Source organism: Cottoperca gobio, unplaced genomic scaffold (assembly GCF_900634415.1).
Source record: "Cottoperca gobio unplaced genomic scaffold, fCotGob3.1 fCotGob3_212arrow_ctg1, whole genome shotgun sequence".
Taxonomy (NCBI): Eukaryota; Metazoa; Chordata; class Actinopteri; order Perciformes; family Bovichtidae; genus Cottoperca; species Cottoperca gobio.
Genome location: NW_021166847.1, coordinates 177156 through 193869, shown reverse-complemented (window position 1 = coordinate 193869; position 16714 = coordinate 177156). Strand labels below are relative to the sequence as shown.

General features: G+C 41.8%; 2 protein-coding genes across 2 annotated transcripts; one reads left to right on the top strand and one right to left on the bottom strand.

Moving 5' to 3' along the window:
- Positions 1 to 4820: 4820 nt before the first annotated feature.
- Positions 4821 to 9699, top strand: LOC115004883 (cytadherence high molecular weight protein 1-like). Its single transcript, XM_029426613.1, has 2 exons — positions 4821 to 8690; positions 8928 to 9699. The coding sequence occupies exons 1-2, from the start codon at positions 6562 to 6564 to the stop codon at positions 8938 to 8940; spliced, it is 2142 nt and encodes a 713-aa protein (XP_029282473.1). The 5' UTR covers positions 4821 to 6561; the 3' UTR covers positions 8941 to 9699.
- Positions 9700 to 11535: 1836 nt separating this feature from the next.
- On the bottom strand, positions 11536 to 16002 carry rmnd1 (required for meiotic nuclear division 1 homolog). The gene is made up of 10 exons (XM_029426614.1): positions 15885 to 16002; positions 15717 to 15792; positions 15433 to 15472; positions 14832 to 14932; positions 14531 to 14637; positions 12577 to 12641; positions 12328 to 12404; positions 12006 to 12126; positions 11821 to 11937; positions 11536 to 11678 (listed from the first exon to the last, which is right to left on the bottom strand). The coding sequence occupies exons 1-10, from the start codon at positions 15982 to 15984 to the stop codon at positions 11646 to 11648; spliced, it is 837 nt and encodes a 278-aa protein (XP_029282474.1). The 5' UTR covers positions 15985 to 16002; the 3' UTR covers positions 11536 to 11645.
- Between the last annotated feature and the right edge of the window lie 712 nt (positions 16003 to 16714).

The window sequence follows — 16714 nt, the reverse complement described above, 5'->3', positions numbered from 1 at the left end:
TTTAAACAGGGAAATTTATTCAAATTCTCACAATTAACATTTACAAGATTACATTTGAACACATCATAATAAAATGTAGCTTGACCATACAAATTTTTACTGAATAGAGCTAAACCATCATACTTTAACTCAATGCAACCTCGTTAATGTTAGCTGGTTAGCTATTATTTAGCCAAGCTGGGACTGTGCTGCCACCAGTGCTAACAGTAACGGCTAACGTTAGCTAGCTCTCTCTGCATATTTCAACATGGATTTGTGTCGAGGTACCTGGTAAAAACGAGTACTTGGAACCGAATTATCGGTGCTCGTGACCTCCCTACTTTGAGCTGAAACAGTGCTTGTGAAATTACTATTACAAACTAGGAAATGTTTAAAAATGAAAATGAGTTTAGTCTTTCATCCATCAATCTAATCTTTTCCACAAGAGCAAAGGTGCATTGTACATTCTATGTTTTGTGCTTTGTTTCAGCCTCTCAAAAACAAAGAGCAGATCTCTGAGATCAATGGAAAAGCAGACAGCACATAGCAGAAGTGGATAGTCACTGTGAGGAGATCTCTGCACATGGTAGGTACTCTATTACTCTTACAGTTTATTGACAGACAATGTCAGCAATATTTCAACAGACGCATTACTTTTTGAATTCACCTGATCATCAGTTCTTGAGATCTAAGTATTTTAATATTTCATTTCTTCCTGGTTGATCTATCCTTTCACCAGACGAAGACGTTTCAGAATCAGAAAAGCCACTTAAAGAAGGAACATCGATAGAAAATGTTGAAATGAGCGAAAAGGATTTGTCTAATGAAGCTGATGCTAATGATGAGTTACCCCTGGAAACGATTGAAATGGATGCAAAGCAGAATGACTTCAATGACAGTTTTAGAACATTTTTTCAGTAACATTGGTTTGAAATTGACGGTAAAGAGGGGCTCAGATGAAATAGCAACAGATGAGACCAACAAGGAAGAACAAAACAGACCAGAAGATGTGGAGGATACAACAAAGGAAACCACAAGTGAGAATGCTGATGTGAACATGGCACAGGAGACGTATGACAATGATTCGACAAACATGTCCGACCTTGACAGACGTGACATCAGAGGACGTTCTAGAAATGCAAAGGAGAAAACATCAGAAACCAAAGAGAAAGTTGAATCTGATAAAGCAGATACAGCAATGCCTGTAGGAGAAGATGCACAAACAGGATGCACACCTGAAAAAGAGCCACAGTCCACATCTCCTAGTCCTGAAGAAGAAGTGGTCGTTTCTCCAATTAAAAGATTTTTACAACTGGAATCTTTTCTGGGACTACGGAAAAAAAAGAAGCCTGCAGAGAGGAGACTGACAAAGAACTGGAAGACTTCGGGGAAAAGGAGGTTGTAGAGCCGATAGAACAAAACTGTCCAAGACCAACACAGGACAAAGAGGAGATTAGTATCCGTGTTGAGGCAGCGCCAGTTGAGACAGTACATAAAGAAAATGAACTTAAAGGGTGAGATCCTGTCTGCAGCTCAGACGACAGATGCATCTACACAGATCCATTGACCATTCTGATTGTCGCTGAGCCTGAAATTATGATTTCTCGAGAGAAGGACAAAGTTCAAGCAAGTCCTCTAAGAAGCTGCTGTCAGGGTCTAGTTTAAAGAAACTATCCAAAAAGCAAAGATGCAGGAAATCAAGTGATGCAAAGCTGTCTGACTCTGGAGAACATGTTTCAGATCAGCTCCTATCATCCACAGAGTCAGCTGAGAATCAGAAAGGAGAAGTTTGTGCACAATCTTCTGCAGAGGCAACAGGAGAGGATGGTGCATGGGCTTCTTTTAAAAAACTTGTGACTCCGAAAAAGCTCAGGAAGAGATCCTCCCTGAGTTATGAAGAGACACATATCCCAGGTTTAGTAGGAGAAACCAAAACCAAGTGATGGAGGGCAAATATCAGATCACAGCACAGAAGAAGGCAAAAAACGAAAAGACTCTTCTGTTTCATGGGAATCTGTTTTGTGTGGATCCGGAAGGAGAAGAAGCCGAAAAACGTCCGACTCTGAGGAGGAAACACCGCAAATTGACAACGATATAAACAAGCAAGATGGTGGATCTAAACATGGAGCAGAATCAGCTCTAGAGAGTTCTAATGACGTAGATGAAACTTTAGTCTATTCCCCCGAAACAAGCAGGAAGTCCTTCAGAGGGTGATGGAGGGTCAACATGGAAATCATTGAAAAGACTTGTCACCCCGAAAGGAAAGGCAAGGATGAAGATGAAAGCAAAGACAATGTACAATCTGACAGTGAAGTTACTCAAGATGAGTCTTCCTTTTCGATAAAGAAACTCCTACCACGACGAAAAAAGAGGAAGTCTGCCGAAAAGCAAGAACAAGTATCTTCAGACGAGGCTGATAAGGACGCAGCTTCAGTTGATGAAGACTCAGACACACCAGCTGTGGTTCCATTGTCTGAGTTTGATACAGTTGAGACAGAGGTTCACATACAGACACAGGTAGACATAGAAAGTCATATACCCAATGAGGAAGACTATGAACTCCAGCGAGACCTTCTTGATGAGAGGGCTGAACCAGTCCTGCCAAGTGACAGCCTGCCAACTGAAGCAAAGAAAGTCCAAGACAAGGATGATGCTTTAGAAAACCAGGCATCTACAAACCCTGCTACAGATGAAGAACCTGATGATCTTACAGAATCAATCAGTAAACAACAACTCAGTGATATCCCAGAGGAGGCCACTCCAGCTTCAGTCACCGAGGAGGCAGCGAGAGATGACACTATAGCAGAGGACCTGATAGAGATCACATCTGAAGCCATTACTGCACCAGAGCCTTTAGACATTACCCTGGCGGATGAAACTGAGATGATCTCTGCAGTTTCCCAGTTATCTTCAGAGTCTTCAAAAACATCCGGCAACACAACACCAGTTCCAGCCGATTATGTTGTGAAAGACACAGATTCCCTTCTGCATCAGGTTGTTGAAACCATCTCCGTAAACCCAAAGGAAGTTTCCCAGCTTGTTCAGATGAGCCTAAACTCTGAAAGAGTAGTTGTTTCGTTCTTGCATCAAATACTGGAAACATTTGTAAAGGAAGAGCCAGCAATTATGGAAATACACGGAGGATTAGATGCAATTTACATCAACACAGATCTAAATGTTGAATTTACAGCTACCACTCGAACAGAGAGCATATCTGAAGTCAATGACTCTGTTTCCACAGAGATTATATCTGAACTTCAAACTGAGGAGTTTGACACGGCTGAACTTGCTGTAGATGAAGTACTTGAGGGTGACTTTACACATCCAGAAGAGAGCTTAAAAGAATTAGAAAGTATTGATGAGAGCCATCTGGTGGAATGCCTCTCTGAGGTAAATGCGGCTGCGTCTACAGATATATTACCTGAAGTTGACAAAATTGTCCCAGATGAAGGTTCACTAGTGGAGGCACATCAAACTGAAACAGAGCCCCAAAGAATGGACTCTCAAGAAGCGGACTCAGCTGCAACAGCAGCAGATGAAACTAAAGATGAGGCTATGGAGCAGGAAGTCCAATCTCTGACAGAAAAGGATGAGCTGATCGTGCACAATATCACAGATCAAATTCAAGTTGAGAATAAAGATCAGCCACTAGTAGAGGTTGAAGAGTTGCAAGAATTAGATCCAGAGGAGGGTAGCATTCAAAGGCTCGAAAAGGATGTAATATCAGAGGACATAATAGCAGCCGAAACAGTTACATCACTCCAAGAGGAAACAGTGTTGCTTACTGAAGTCAATGTTGAGCCTGAAAAGGAAGATGAACTACAAACAGATGCTGCTAAACCTGAACATGTTCAAGTACCAGAAGCTGTGCAAACCTCCACATTAGATTCAGAAGAGGGCAGTGTCCAATCACCAACAGAGGAAGTAAAATCAGAGGACTTTCCACCAACAGAAACAGTTACAGGTGAACACAAACAGACAGAAGATCGTCTCACTGAAATCAGTGTTGAGCCAGAAAACAAAGAACTACAAGTGAATGTTGTCAAAACTGTTCCAGAACCAGAAGTATTACAAGCACCCACATTAGAGTCAGAGGGGGGTAGCCTTCTATCACTTGAAAAGGAAGTAATATCAGAGGATGTTACAGATGAGCCCAACAAGGAAACAATACCTCTCACTGAAGTCAATCTTGAGCCAGTGGATGCTTCTAAAACTGAAAACGTTCGAGAACCAGAAGTCTTACAATCTGTTCCAGCACCCATATCAGACTCAGAGGTGGGTAGCCTTCTATCAATTGAAAAAGAGGTAAAATCAGAGGATACACCAGAAGCAGAAACCGTTACAGATGAACCCAGGGAAGAGACAAAACCTCCCATTACAGTCAATTGTGATGCTTCCAAAACAGAACATGTTCAAGAACCAGAGGTATTAGAAGCTGTTCAAGCAGCTACATTAGATTCAGCAGAGGGCAGTGTTCAATCACTTGAAAAAGAGATAATATCAGAGGATATTCCAGTAGTGGAAACTGTTACAGAAGAGCCCAAAAAGGAAGCTGATGTTAAGATAGAAGAAGAAAAACTATCAATAGAAACTGCCAAAACCAAATATGTTCAAGAACCAGAAGTATTACAAGCTGTTCAAGCACCCACATTAGAGTCAGAGGTGGGTAGCCTTCAATCACTAGAGAAAGAGGTAATACCAGAGGACAGTCCAGAAGCAGAAAATGGTAATGATGAACACAAAGAGGAGGCAATACCTTTCACAGAAGCCGATCTTGAGCCAGTGGATGCTTCCAAAACCAAACATGTTCAAGAACCAGAAGTATTACAAGCACCCACATTAGAATCAGAGGTGGGTAGCCTTCCATCAATTGAAAAAGAGGTAAAATCAGAGGATACACCAGAAGCAGAAACCGTTACAGATGAACCCAGGGAGGAGACAAAACCTCCCATTACAGTCAACTCTTTTGAGCCAGAGGATGCTTCCAAAACCGAACATGTTCAAGAACCAGAAGTATTAGAGGTTGTTCAAGTGGCTACATTAGATTCAGAGGAGGAAGGCAATCTTGAAAAAACAAAACCTCCCATTACAGTCAATTTTGATGCTTCCAAAACTGAACATGTTCGTGAACCAGAAGTATTAGAGGCTGTTCCATCAGCCACATCAGAGTCAGAGGTGGGTAGCCTTCCATCAATTGAAAAAGAGGTCAAATCAGAGGATACACCAGAAGCAGAAACCGTTACAGATGAACCCAGGGAAGAGACAAAACCTCCCATTACAGTCAATTTTGATGCTTCCAAAACAGAACATGTTCAAGAACCAGAAGTATTAGAAGCTGTTCAAGCAGCCACATTAGATTCAGCAGAGGGCAGTGTTCAATCACTTGAAAAAGAGATAATATCAGTAGAAGTTCCCGGAGCAAAAACTGTTACAGATGAACCCAAAGAGAAGACTATACCTCTCACTGAAGCCGATCTTGAGCCAGAGAATGCTTTCAAAACAGTTGGAGAACCAGAAGTAGTACAAGCAGCCACATCAGATTCAGAGGCACGTAGCCTTCTATCAATTAAAAAAGAGGTAAAATCAGAGGCTACACCAGCAGTGGAAACAGTTACAGAAGAGCCCAAAAAGGAAGCTGATGTTAAGATAGAAGAAAAACTAGTAGTAGTAGACACTGCCAAAACCAAACATGTTCAAGAACCAGAAGTATTACAAGCTGCCACATCAGATTCAGAGGTGGGTAGCCTTCTATCGCTTGAAAAAGAGGTGAAATCAGAGGACAGTCCAGAAGAAGAAAATGGTAAAGATGAACCCAAAGGAGAAGCAATACCTCTCACTGAAGCCGATCTTGAGCCAGTGGATGCTTCCAAAACAGAACATGTTCAAAAACCAGAAGTATTAAAGGTTGTTCAAGTGGCTACATTAGATTCAGAGGCGGAAGCCAATCTTGAAAAAACTGAACATGTTCGAGAACCAGAAGTAATACAAGCACCCACATCAGAGTCAGAGGTGGGTAGCCTTCTATCGCTTGAAAAAGAGGTAAAATCAGAGGATACAATAGAAGCAGAAACCGTTACAGATGAACCCAGGGAGGAGACAAAACCTCCCATTACAGTCAATTGTGATGCTTCCAAAACAGAACATGTTCAAGAACCAGAAGTATTAGAAGCTGTTCAAGCAGCCACATTAGATTCAGCAGAGGGCAGTGTTCAATCACTTGAAAAAGAGATAATATCAGAAGAAGTTCCCGGAACAAAAACTGTTACAGTTGAACCCAAAGAGAAAACAATACCTCTCACTGAAGCCGATCTTGAGCAAGAGAATGCTTTCAAAACAGTTGGAGAACCAGACGTATTACAAGCTATACAATCACCCACGTCAGATTCAGAGGCAGGTAGCCTTCTATCAATTGAAAAAGAGGTAAAATCAGAGGATACACCAGCAGTGGAAACAGTTACAGGAGAGCCCAAAAAGGAAACTAAAGTTGAGTCAGAAGAAAAACTACATTTTCAAGAGCAAGAAGTATTCCCATTGGATGTAAAAGACATTGAAACTGAAACCAAAACTGATGAAGGGACATCGATGTATGTGCATGTAGTCCCAGAAGTTATTGAGAGAGGTAGTGCTCAGGAGCTTGAAAAGCAAATAATGTTAAAAGACGTTCCCAAACCAGACGTTGTCATTGCTGCAGTTACAGATGTGATTGAGAGTGAAGTTGTGACACAACTTGATCCCTCTTTACAGATAGCAGAGGATCAGAAAACAGAGAGTATCCCACAATATGTTGGGGTTAAGCAGGAAGACTGTATACCTGAAGTCGTAGATGATTTACAAACTATAACAGCAGTTTTTGTATCCCCTGTAAATGAGGAAGCAAGTAATGTTCAGGACCTAGAGAAGACTGTATTTACTGAAGAACCCCCAGCACTGTGTGTAGACAAGGTGTTAGTTACAAATGAACCCAAACATGAAGAGCAGCTCAGTGCAGTGCAAGTCAGTGTTGAGAGAGAAAAAGAAAGTGAAATTCCAGGCGCTGAGACAAAAACTGCTGCAGTTGAGCACGCTGTAGTGGCACAAGTAATCATATGTAATCTCAAAGATGTCTCAGTTGCAATACCCAATGTTTTGGTAGAGAAAACATCAGCCATTACTGAACCCTTGATAGGTAAAGTGACAAGTCAGCTAGAGTTCAAGAAGGAAGTGGAGACTGCCACATCCTTAGTGAGAGATGGTGCTGAGACAGCAGAGGAAGGCAGCGTGGTGTTGATGATGCATGTGCCATCTGTAGAGTTTGAGGACAATCACAGAATTCAAGTGCAAGTGGTCGACGTCCATATTAAATCAGCCCAGACAATTTGGGATACAGTGCTAGAGGTGGCGGTAACAGAAGTCAGAGAAGTCATAGATGTTTGTCATGAAACGGTTAAAAAAGTAGACAATTTCTCTGCAACTCCAGAGATTGAAGAGGATTTAACGACTGAGGAATCCAAGGTGACCATTCAAGAAGTTATTCAACACGTGAAGGAACACGTACCACAGACAGTACCTGAACCAGTGGTGGTCAACTTGGAACAAGAAGGTGTAAAACAGCCAGATGCTGTGACAGAAGTGATCGAGATGGTTCAAAGTGGATCAGATGAAGTAGAGGATCCAAAAGCGACGGTGGATAGAAGTGAAAACTTCAGGGAAAGACGAGAAGAAGTCTCCAATGATGTCTGTGCAACTGATCAGCAAGTGTCCGAGGATCTCATGCAAGATGTTTCAGGATGTTTAGATCCCTACATCTATAATCAAAAAGATGATTTGAAGGAAAGTAAAGCTGAACTGGAACAATCAGAAGCAGATGTCGCAGGAGAAGAGGTCAAATCAAATCAAATTATTCATGAAAGAACACAAAATCCGATTGTAACACCTAGTAACGCTGGATCAGTCGCCCACCAGAACTCTGGGATTATCCCGTCAACATGTAACGTAGAGTCCCCTTCAAGTGTTTCCATTCAAGTCAAACTCAACATCCAGTTAAGGCAAGCAAGTGCAGCAGCTCTGCCACCACCTGCAACAGACATGTCGGAGATCAAAGTTCAGACAGTCGGGAAAGTTGAACCTGTAAATCCGATACAGAGAGCCGACAGCCAGAAACAGATGGAGCTAACGGAGGTCGCTGATCACGCAACAGAAACCCCAGAACCAGAGCTAAACTCAGATTCTGACAGAGCAGGCATTCAACCTGTACGGCCGGACATCAGCATCCAAGCAATGGAAACAGTAGAACAAATCAAATCAACAGAGAGAGCAGCCTCCAGTGTCCAGGCAGCAGAGTCAATACAACCAGTGAGGCAAGCAGAAAGAAGAGCAGCGAGTCAGACACTGATCTGTAAACCTTGTGAGCCGGCACAGGAGCCAGTTCAACTGAAGGAGGAACATGAGCAGGACGTGTGGATGGATGCGAAGGAAGACCTTTACACTCGAGAGGAACCCAAGGTGTCCCCTCATGAGGTGGAGGAACATCTTGAGCCTCGGGCAGAAAGAGAGCAAGAGGAGAAGGTCGGACTTGAACACGAGTTTGAAATGACTCCTAATTCAAACACGGAGGAGGAACGTAAACAGGAAATGTACAAATCCACAGAAACATGTGAGCTGGATAGTGACGGGGAGGACTTTGCTGTGGCGCTCGAGCATCCTGAATCTGAAAGTGCGAGCGTCAGTGACCGGTGAGGCTCCATTTACTGCTTTTACTGTCATCTTTATTTACAATTGCTAACAAGCTGTATTTACGATCCTTTTTCTAAACTATGCACACGTCAATATTATATTTATATTTAGTGGACTGTTGTTTTTGTCATGAATACTTTCACAAAGAGCAAATGTTAAAAACTTGAATAACTTGCTGTTACACTGAAAGCACGCGTCACAAATTCAATAATGGATTCATGTCCTGATGTTTCAAGGTTGGACGGCTGAGAAGGAAGTCCGAAGGAAGCGAGCAGAACACGACAGGAAACAGCTATACAAATATAAGTGTTCGATTATTTTATTATTATTATAAAGTTTGTGATTAATGAGAGAAGCATGAACTGGAGAAGTGCTGGGGGGGGGGGGGCTAATGCTACTGCAGGTTTCATTACTAATCTTTCAATTCTAAATCCTGTTTTTGCAAAGATTCATCAGATGAATGTAAACGTCTCAGATTGTGAGTTTTAAAAACACGACGTCATCATGTGACCCTCTCCGTCACATGATGACGTCACATGACGTTCTTTCCTTGTCTACGTTGGTATCTGGAGATTTCACAGCCTTTACTTTGTTCATTAAGTGTTTGTCACGTTAATACTCGAGTGCTGCATCAGGTTACTCGTGCTCGTGTTTATTCTCTTGTACATAAAGAAAGTTGCTTAGAGAAGCAGAAACTTTCTCATTTTTAATCTACAAGAATTTCTACTGTGTGAAGTTTTTAGATTAGAGCCTGAAGAGAGCATGTTTAAAATAATCATTTACACAAATACTTATTTTCAGGTTAAATTAATCTTCACATTTATTATTAATTACATTATAATCAGCAAAGCCTTAAATACTGAGGCAGCCCCCCCCCCCAGCAGCTGTTTGTCCTTTTCTCCAACATGTTCTGATTTATCTGTGATGTTAACGACATGAAGGAATGTTAACGAATTAACGATGTTAACGAATCAAATATTTTATTTGAATAAATTCATATCTGTATATTTCAAATATTTCTTGTGTTGAAAATTTTTTCTTGAATATTGAAACTTTAATATATAATAATACTTTTGAAATATTTAGAAGTTTTACTGAACGTTTAATTAAATTACATTTAATGTAAAACTGTCTTTAAAGTTTGTTTGCAGATTTACTGTTTTATATAATTAAAATGTATTTATTTTACATTTAAAGAAATCACTTAATATACTTAATACTACTACTAATAATACTACTACTATTAATATGAATACTATTAATATTAATAATACTACTACTAATAATAATAATACTAATACTACTACTATTACTATTATTATTAATACTACTATTAATATTATTAATATTCTTAAAATTATTAATACTACAAATAATAATAAAAAATCAAATACTACTATTAATAATAATACTAATAATAATACTACTACTAATACCACTATTAATATTCATACTACTAATATGAATATTATTAATAATAATTAGTATCATTATTAATACTAATATTAATATTATTAATAATACTATTAATATTCATATTACTATGAATAATATTATTAATAATATAATAATATTAATATATTATTAATATTCACAATAATACTATTAATATTCATATTACTATTATTAGTATTATTAATATAATATTATTAATATAATATTATTAATATTAATAATACTACCTTGGATTAATCTCTTATAATGAACGTATGACTCAATGAGTTGATCTTTTACATGCAAACACTTAAAACACTTTATTGCATCTTTTATAACAGCATTCTGATAAATACATTTATTATAATAATATATAATATTACGCTTCATGTCCAGAGTCTCAACTCTTTACAAACATTCACAGGTTGCACATCATGTCAATAAAAACATTGTTCAACACAAATTCAGAAACAAGAATCTAAAACATCCGAGAGGAAGAAGTCCAGCCTGATTATGTCATGCCACATCTCACAGGGAGGAGACGAGAGATGAAGAGACATGAGGAAGAGGAGGAAAGGAGGAGGAGACGAGGAAGAGAAGAAGAGGAGGAAGAGGGAGGAGAGGAGGAAGGAGACGAGGAGAGAAGAGAAGGAGGAGAAGAGGAAGAGGAGGAGGAGACGAGGAAGGAGAAGAGAAGGAGGAAGAGAAGAGAAGAGCTTCTTCCCTCCGTCTCTGGAAGGAAAGAGAAGAGGAGAGAGACGCTCTTATCTCTTCCTTCTTCCCTTTCCTCTTCCCTAACCTCTTCCCTTCCTCTTCCCTTCTTCCTCTTCCTTCTTACCGGGAAGAGAAGAGAAGAGGAGAGGGTAGATTGTAGTTGTTGAAATGTTTAACTGAGCAGGAAAACATTCATGGTCCGGCTTCATGATTTCAGTCTTTTCCAGAAACATCGTGAAAAGGTACCTGAGTGTCCCGCAGCTCCGTCTCTGTCCCCCCGCAGCTCTGTCCCCGTCTGTCCCCCCGCAGCTCTGTCCCCGTCTGTCCCCCCGCAGCTCTGTCCCCCCGCAGCTCTGTCCCCGTCTGTCCCCCCGCAGCTCCGTCTCTGTCCCCCAGCAGCTCTGTCCCCGTCTGTCCCCCCGCAGCTCCGTCTCTGTCCATCTTTGTCCCCCGCAGCTCTGTCCCCCCGCAGCTCCGTCTCTGTCCCCCCGCAGCTCTGTCCCCGTCTGTCCCCCCGCAGCTCTGTCCCCCCGCAGCTCTGTCCCCGTCTGTCCCCCCGCAGCTCCGTCTCTGTCCATCTTTGTCCCCCGCAGCTCTGTCCCCCCGCAGCTCCGTCTCTGTCCATCTTTGTCCCCCGCAGCTCTGTCCCCGTCTGTCCCCCCGCAGCTCTGTCCCCCCGCAGCTCTGTCCCCCCGCAGCTCCGTCTCTGTCCATCTTTGTCCCCCCGCAGCTCTGTCCCCGTCTGTCCCCCCGCAGCTCCGTCCCTGCAGCTCCAGGCTCCTGGACACGTGAGCCTCGATGGACGCTCAGAAGATCATCTTTGAAAGTTCAAACAGAACCTGGAAGAAGAACGAGCAGTGAAGTAAAGTTTGTTCTGAAGACACACGAACACAGAATCTCATCATGTATTAACGTCAGCAGTCGACGTGCTGCAGATCGCTGACGACACGGAGACGCCTCTGAGCTGCGAGCTGGACTCACCTCGATGGTAATGAGGATGACGATCATCCACTCCAGCCTCAGGCTGTGCTTCTCACTCAGGTGGCTCCTCATCAGGTCCGTTAGCTGACTGCAGTGTTCCAGCTTCTGGTTCACGACCTGCAACATGTTTCCAGCTCAGCTCAGCACGCACATATTATTACAGTGACCTCTGCAGGTTTACTCACGTTGACTCTGCGGTTGATGTTGAGGAACTGACACGTCTTATCGTAAAGTTTCTCCAGGTTCTCTCGGTCCCAGTAGAAGTCGGGGGTGAGCAGCAGGTCGGACCTCAGGTTTATACAATGTCTGTCGGGAGGAAACACCAAGTTCTAACTCTTAGCATCCTTCAACACAAAGTCAAACATGTGGTCAAAGTATCAAAGCTGCGAGACGAAAGAAACAAGTAATGAACACAGTGAAGTGAAGCGTTCCTCTAACACCTGGAAGCTGTGTGTTCACTGTAACCCTGGTGAAGATGCTCCGCCCTCTGAACCTAACTTCAGTTACCTCAACGAGAACAGTTCTCCGATCTTCTTCATGACTTCTGCAGACGACAACTTCACTCTCATTCCCAACTTCAGAGTCTGGAGACAGAAGTAGATTAGAAACACACACACACACACACACACACACACACACACACACACAGACACAGACACACAGACAGACAGACACACACACAGACACACAGACAGACACACAGACACACACACACACACACACACACACACACAGACAGACACACACACACACTACCTCTGGGATGGACTGAATGGAGTCTACAAAGTTGTCTAGAGAGACCTCCCATATGGCCAGCTTCACTGGAGAGGAGAGGACAGTCAGAGGAGCACAGGACATGGTGGACGTACAGGACATGGTGGACGTACAGGACATGGTGGACGTACAGGACATGGTGGACGTACAGGACATGGTGCACGTACAGGACATGGTGGACGTACAGGACATGGTGCACGTACAGGACATGGTGCACGTACAGGACATGGTGCACGTACAGGACATGGTGGACGTACAGGACATGGTGGACGTACAGGACATGGTGGACGTACAGGACATCAGGACATGGTGGACGTACAGGACATCAGGACATGGTGGACGTACAGGACATGGTGGACGTACACGACATGGTGCACGTACAGGACATGGTGGACGTACACGACATGGTGCACGTACAGGACATGGTGCACGTACAGGACATGGTGGACGTACAGGACATGGTGGACGTACAGGACATGGTGCACGTACAGGACATGGTGCACGTACAGGACATCGTGGACGTACAGGACATCAGGACATGGTGGACGTACAGGACATCAGGACATGGTGGACGTACAGGACATGGTGCACGGACAGGACATGGTGCACGTACAGGACATGGTGGACGTACAGGACATGGTGGACGTACAGGACATGGTGCACGTACAGGACATGGTGCACGTACAGGACATGGTGCACGTACAGGACATGGTGCACGTACAGGACATCGTGGACGTACAGGACATCGTGGACGTACAGGACATGGTGCACGTACAGGACATGGTGGACGTACAGGACATGGTGCACGTACAGGACATGGTGCACGTACAGGACATGGTGCACGTACAGGACATCAGGACATGGTGGACGTACAGGACATGGTGCACGTACACGACATGGTGGACGTACACGACATGGTGGACGTACACGACATGGTGGACGTACAGGACATCAGGACATGGTGGACGTACAGGACATGGTGCACGTACAGGACATGGTGCACGTACAGGACATGGTGGACGTACAGGACATGGTGGACGTACAGGACATGGTGGACGTACAGGACATGGTGCACGTACAGGACATGGTGCACGTACAGGACATGGTGGACGTACAGGACATGGTGCACGTACAGGACATCGTGGACGTACAGGACATCGTGGACGTACAGGACATGGTGGACGTACAGGACATGGTGGACGTACAGGACATCAGGACATGGTGGACGTACACGACATGGTGCACGTACAGGACATGGTGCACGTACAGGACATGGTGGACGTACAGGACATGGTGGACGTACAGGACATGGTGGACGTACAGGACATCAGGACATGGTGGACGTACACGACATGGTGCACGTACAGGACATGGTGCACGTACAGGACATGGTGACGTACAGGACATGGTGGACGTACAGGACATGGTGGACGTACAGGACATGGTGGACGTACAGGACATGGTGTACAGGACATGGTGGACGTACACGACATGGTGCACGTACAGGACATGGTGGACGTACACGACATGGTGCACGTACAGGACATGGTGGACGTACACGACATGGTGCACGTACAGGACATGGTGGACGTACACGACATGGTGCACGTACAGGACATGGTGCACGTACAGGACATCAGGACATGGTGGACGTACAGGACATGGTGCACGTACAGGACATCGTGGACGTACAGGACATCGTGGACGTACAGGACATCGTGGACGTACAGGACATCGTGGACGTACAGGACATGGTGCACGTACAGGACATCAGGACATGGTGGACGTACAGGACATGGTGGACGTACAGGACATGGTGCACGTACAGGACATGGTGCACGTACAGGACATCAGGACATGGTGCACATAAAGGACATGGTGGATGTACAGGACATGGTGGACGTACAGGACATAAAGGACACTTTCAGACTCTCACCTGACAAACACAGAGCGTTTGAAAAGGCGAATTTCTCCAGCACAGCTTCGGCGTGGTCCCTCCTGTCACTCAGAATAAAGTCTCCGCGCTCGAGCTTCGTGTTTCCTCTGAAGGACAAAGATTTATATTTAACAACAAGCTACAAAAGTAAAAGAGCAGTGTCGGCACAACTTCAGAAGTTAATGACCTTAAAAGGAAGAAAATCAACAAACTAGAGAATACACGTTAGTTTATTATTAAATATTAGTAAATATTCAGTGCACATTAACTGTGTGTGTGTGTGTGTGTGTGTGGAACTTACTCTCCTACAGTGTAGTTGATCTCCTCGTTCTCCCAGTGCACTAGAGCCACTTCATAGGGCTGAATCTCATGACGCTCCAGGATTCTCAACACCTGTTTCATCTACACACAGTGTACACACATTAAAAAAAAAAAAATATATATATATATATATATATATATATATATATATATATATATATATATATATATATATAAAAAAAACTTTAACAATTTCCCATTTCTATTTAAGACTTTTGAAATATAGATTTAAGATATTAAATACCAATAATATTTATTTTTAACTTCTTCAGAATCCTGTTAATCTAATTACAGTGAATATCTCACATTTCATCGACAAAACATTAACGTAGAATATCATCTTATACTTTATGAAACATATACTTTATGAAACATATACTTTATGAAACATACTTTATGAAACATACTTTATGAAACATATACTTTATGAAACATACTTTATGAAACATACTTTATGAAACATATACTTTATGAAACATACTTTATGAAACATATACTTTATGAAACATACTTTATGAAACATACTTTATGAAACATATACTTTATGAAACATATACTTTATGAAACATATACTTATTTACCGTTTTCTCTTCGACGTTCCAGAAAACGACGGAACCTTCCCTGAAATGTCAGAATGTGAATCAACATTAAATAAAGTGACTTTAACTACGACGGAGGATCCTTTCACACTTTAATATAAACAAAACATCTTTCAACAACACTTTGCGTAAATAAAACTCATAAATCTGATTCATAAAATAAATATTTGATCAAACTAAAGTCAGCTGGAGAAGTGCAGAGACAAAGAGCAGCATGTCGAGGAGCTTCAAACATCTCATTATTTATATTTAGCACAAAGCTCGACCTGAAGAGGAACATCAGAGCGTCGTCGTCCGGTTTAGCAGCCATGTCCGTGCTGATCACCAGCGCGTTGGAGGCATCTGAAATACAACACGATCATATAATAATAATAACAACTATAATATAATAACTAACACTAACTCTCTGTGCTAATCTGCGGAGCACCGCTCACCTCTGGGTAAATGTATCTCCAGGAAGCCGTGGTTTGTCAAGTCGTGGCAAAGTGTTGGCAAATGATACTGATCAGCTGTTGCAAAGGCAATACATCGCATCACATCCTGCAGGGAAACGGTGAGAAACATGACATCATCAAGACTTCAGCTGCTGCTCCAGTCAGTGTGTCACCGTTTAACACGCTTCAAAGACCGGACGGACAAACACACCGATTCTACTATTCACCAAATCATAACATCTAAATATCACAACTTTATTCTTCAAATATCAAATTTATTCTCTACACCCAATATCACAAATGTATTCCCTAAAATATCACCAAATGTATTCTCTAAATATTAAATGTATTCTCTAAAATATTAATGGTATTTTATAAAATATTAAATATATTCTATAAAATATTACATTATTTTATAAAAATATTAAATGTATTCTCTAAATATTAAATGTATTCTCTAAAATATTACAAATGTATTCTCTAAAATATTTACAAATGTATTCTCTAAATATTAAATGTATTATTAAATATTAAATATATTCTCTAAAATATTAAATGTATTCTCTAAAATATTAATGTTTATTTTATAAATATTAAATATATTCTATTAAAATATTAATGTATTCTATAAAATATTAAATGTATTTTATAAAATATTAAATGTATTCTATACAAAATATAAGTGTTATTTTATAAATATTAAATGTATTCTCTAAATATTAAATGTATTTTATACACTAACCCATATGATTATCGTTGAGTATAAATATGTAGTGTTGATTCTCTCAACATGTTTTAATGTATTTTACCCCCTAAATTATTTTAAAGTA

Bases quoted from the DNA above. Each gene is read 5' to 3' on its own strand.
- LOC115004883 (XM_029426613.1), top strand. From the start codon at position 6,562: ATGTATGTGCATGTAGTCCCAGAAGTTATTGAGAGAGGTAGTGCTCAG.
- rmnd1 (XM_029426614.1), bottom strand. From the start codon at position 15,984: ATGCGATGTATTGCCTTTGCAACAGCTGATCAGTATCATTTGCCAACA. The intron at 11,938-12,005 runs GTGAGTAAACCT...AACATGTTGCAG, and splicing joins ACATCAACCGCAGAGTCAAC to GTCGTGAACCAGAAGCTGGA. The intron at 11,679-11,820 runs GTGAGTCCAGCT...TTCTTCTTCCAG, and splicing joins TCATCCTCATTACCATCGAG to GTTCTGTTTGAACTTTCAAA.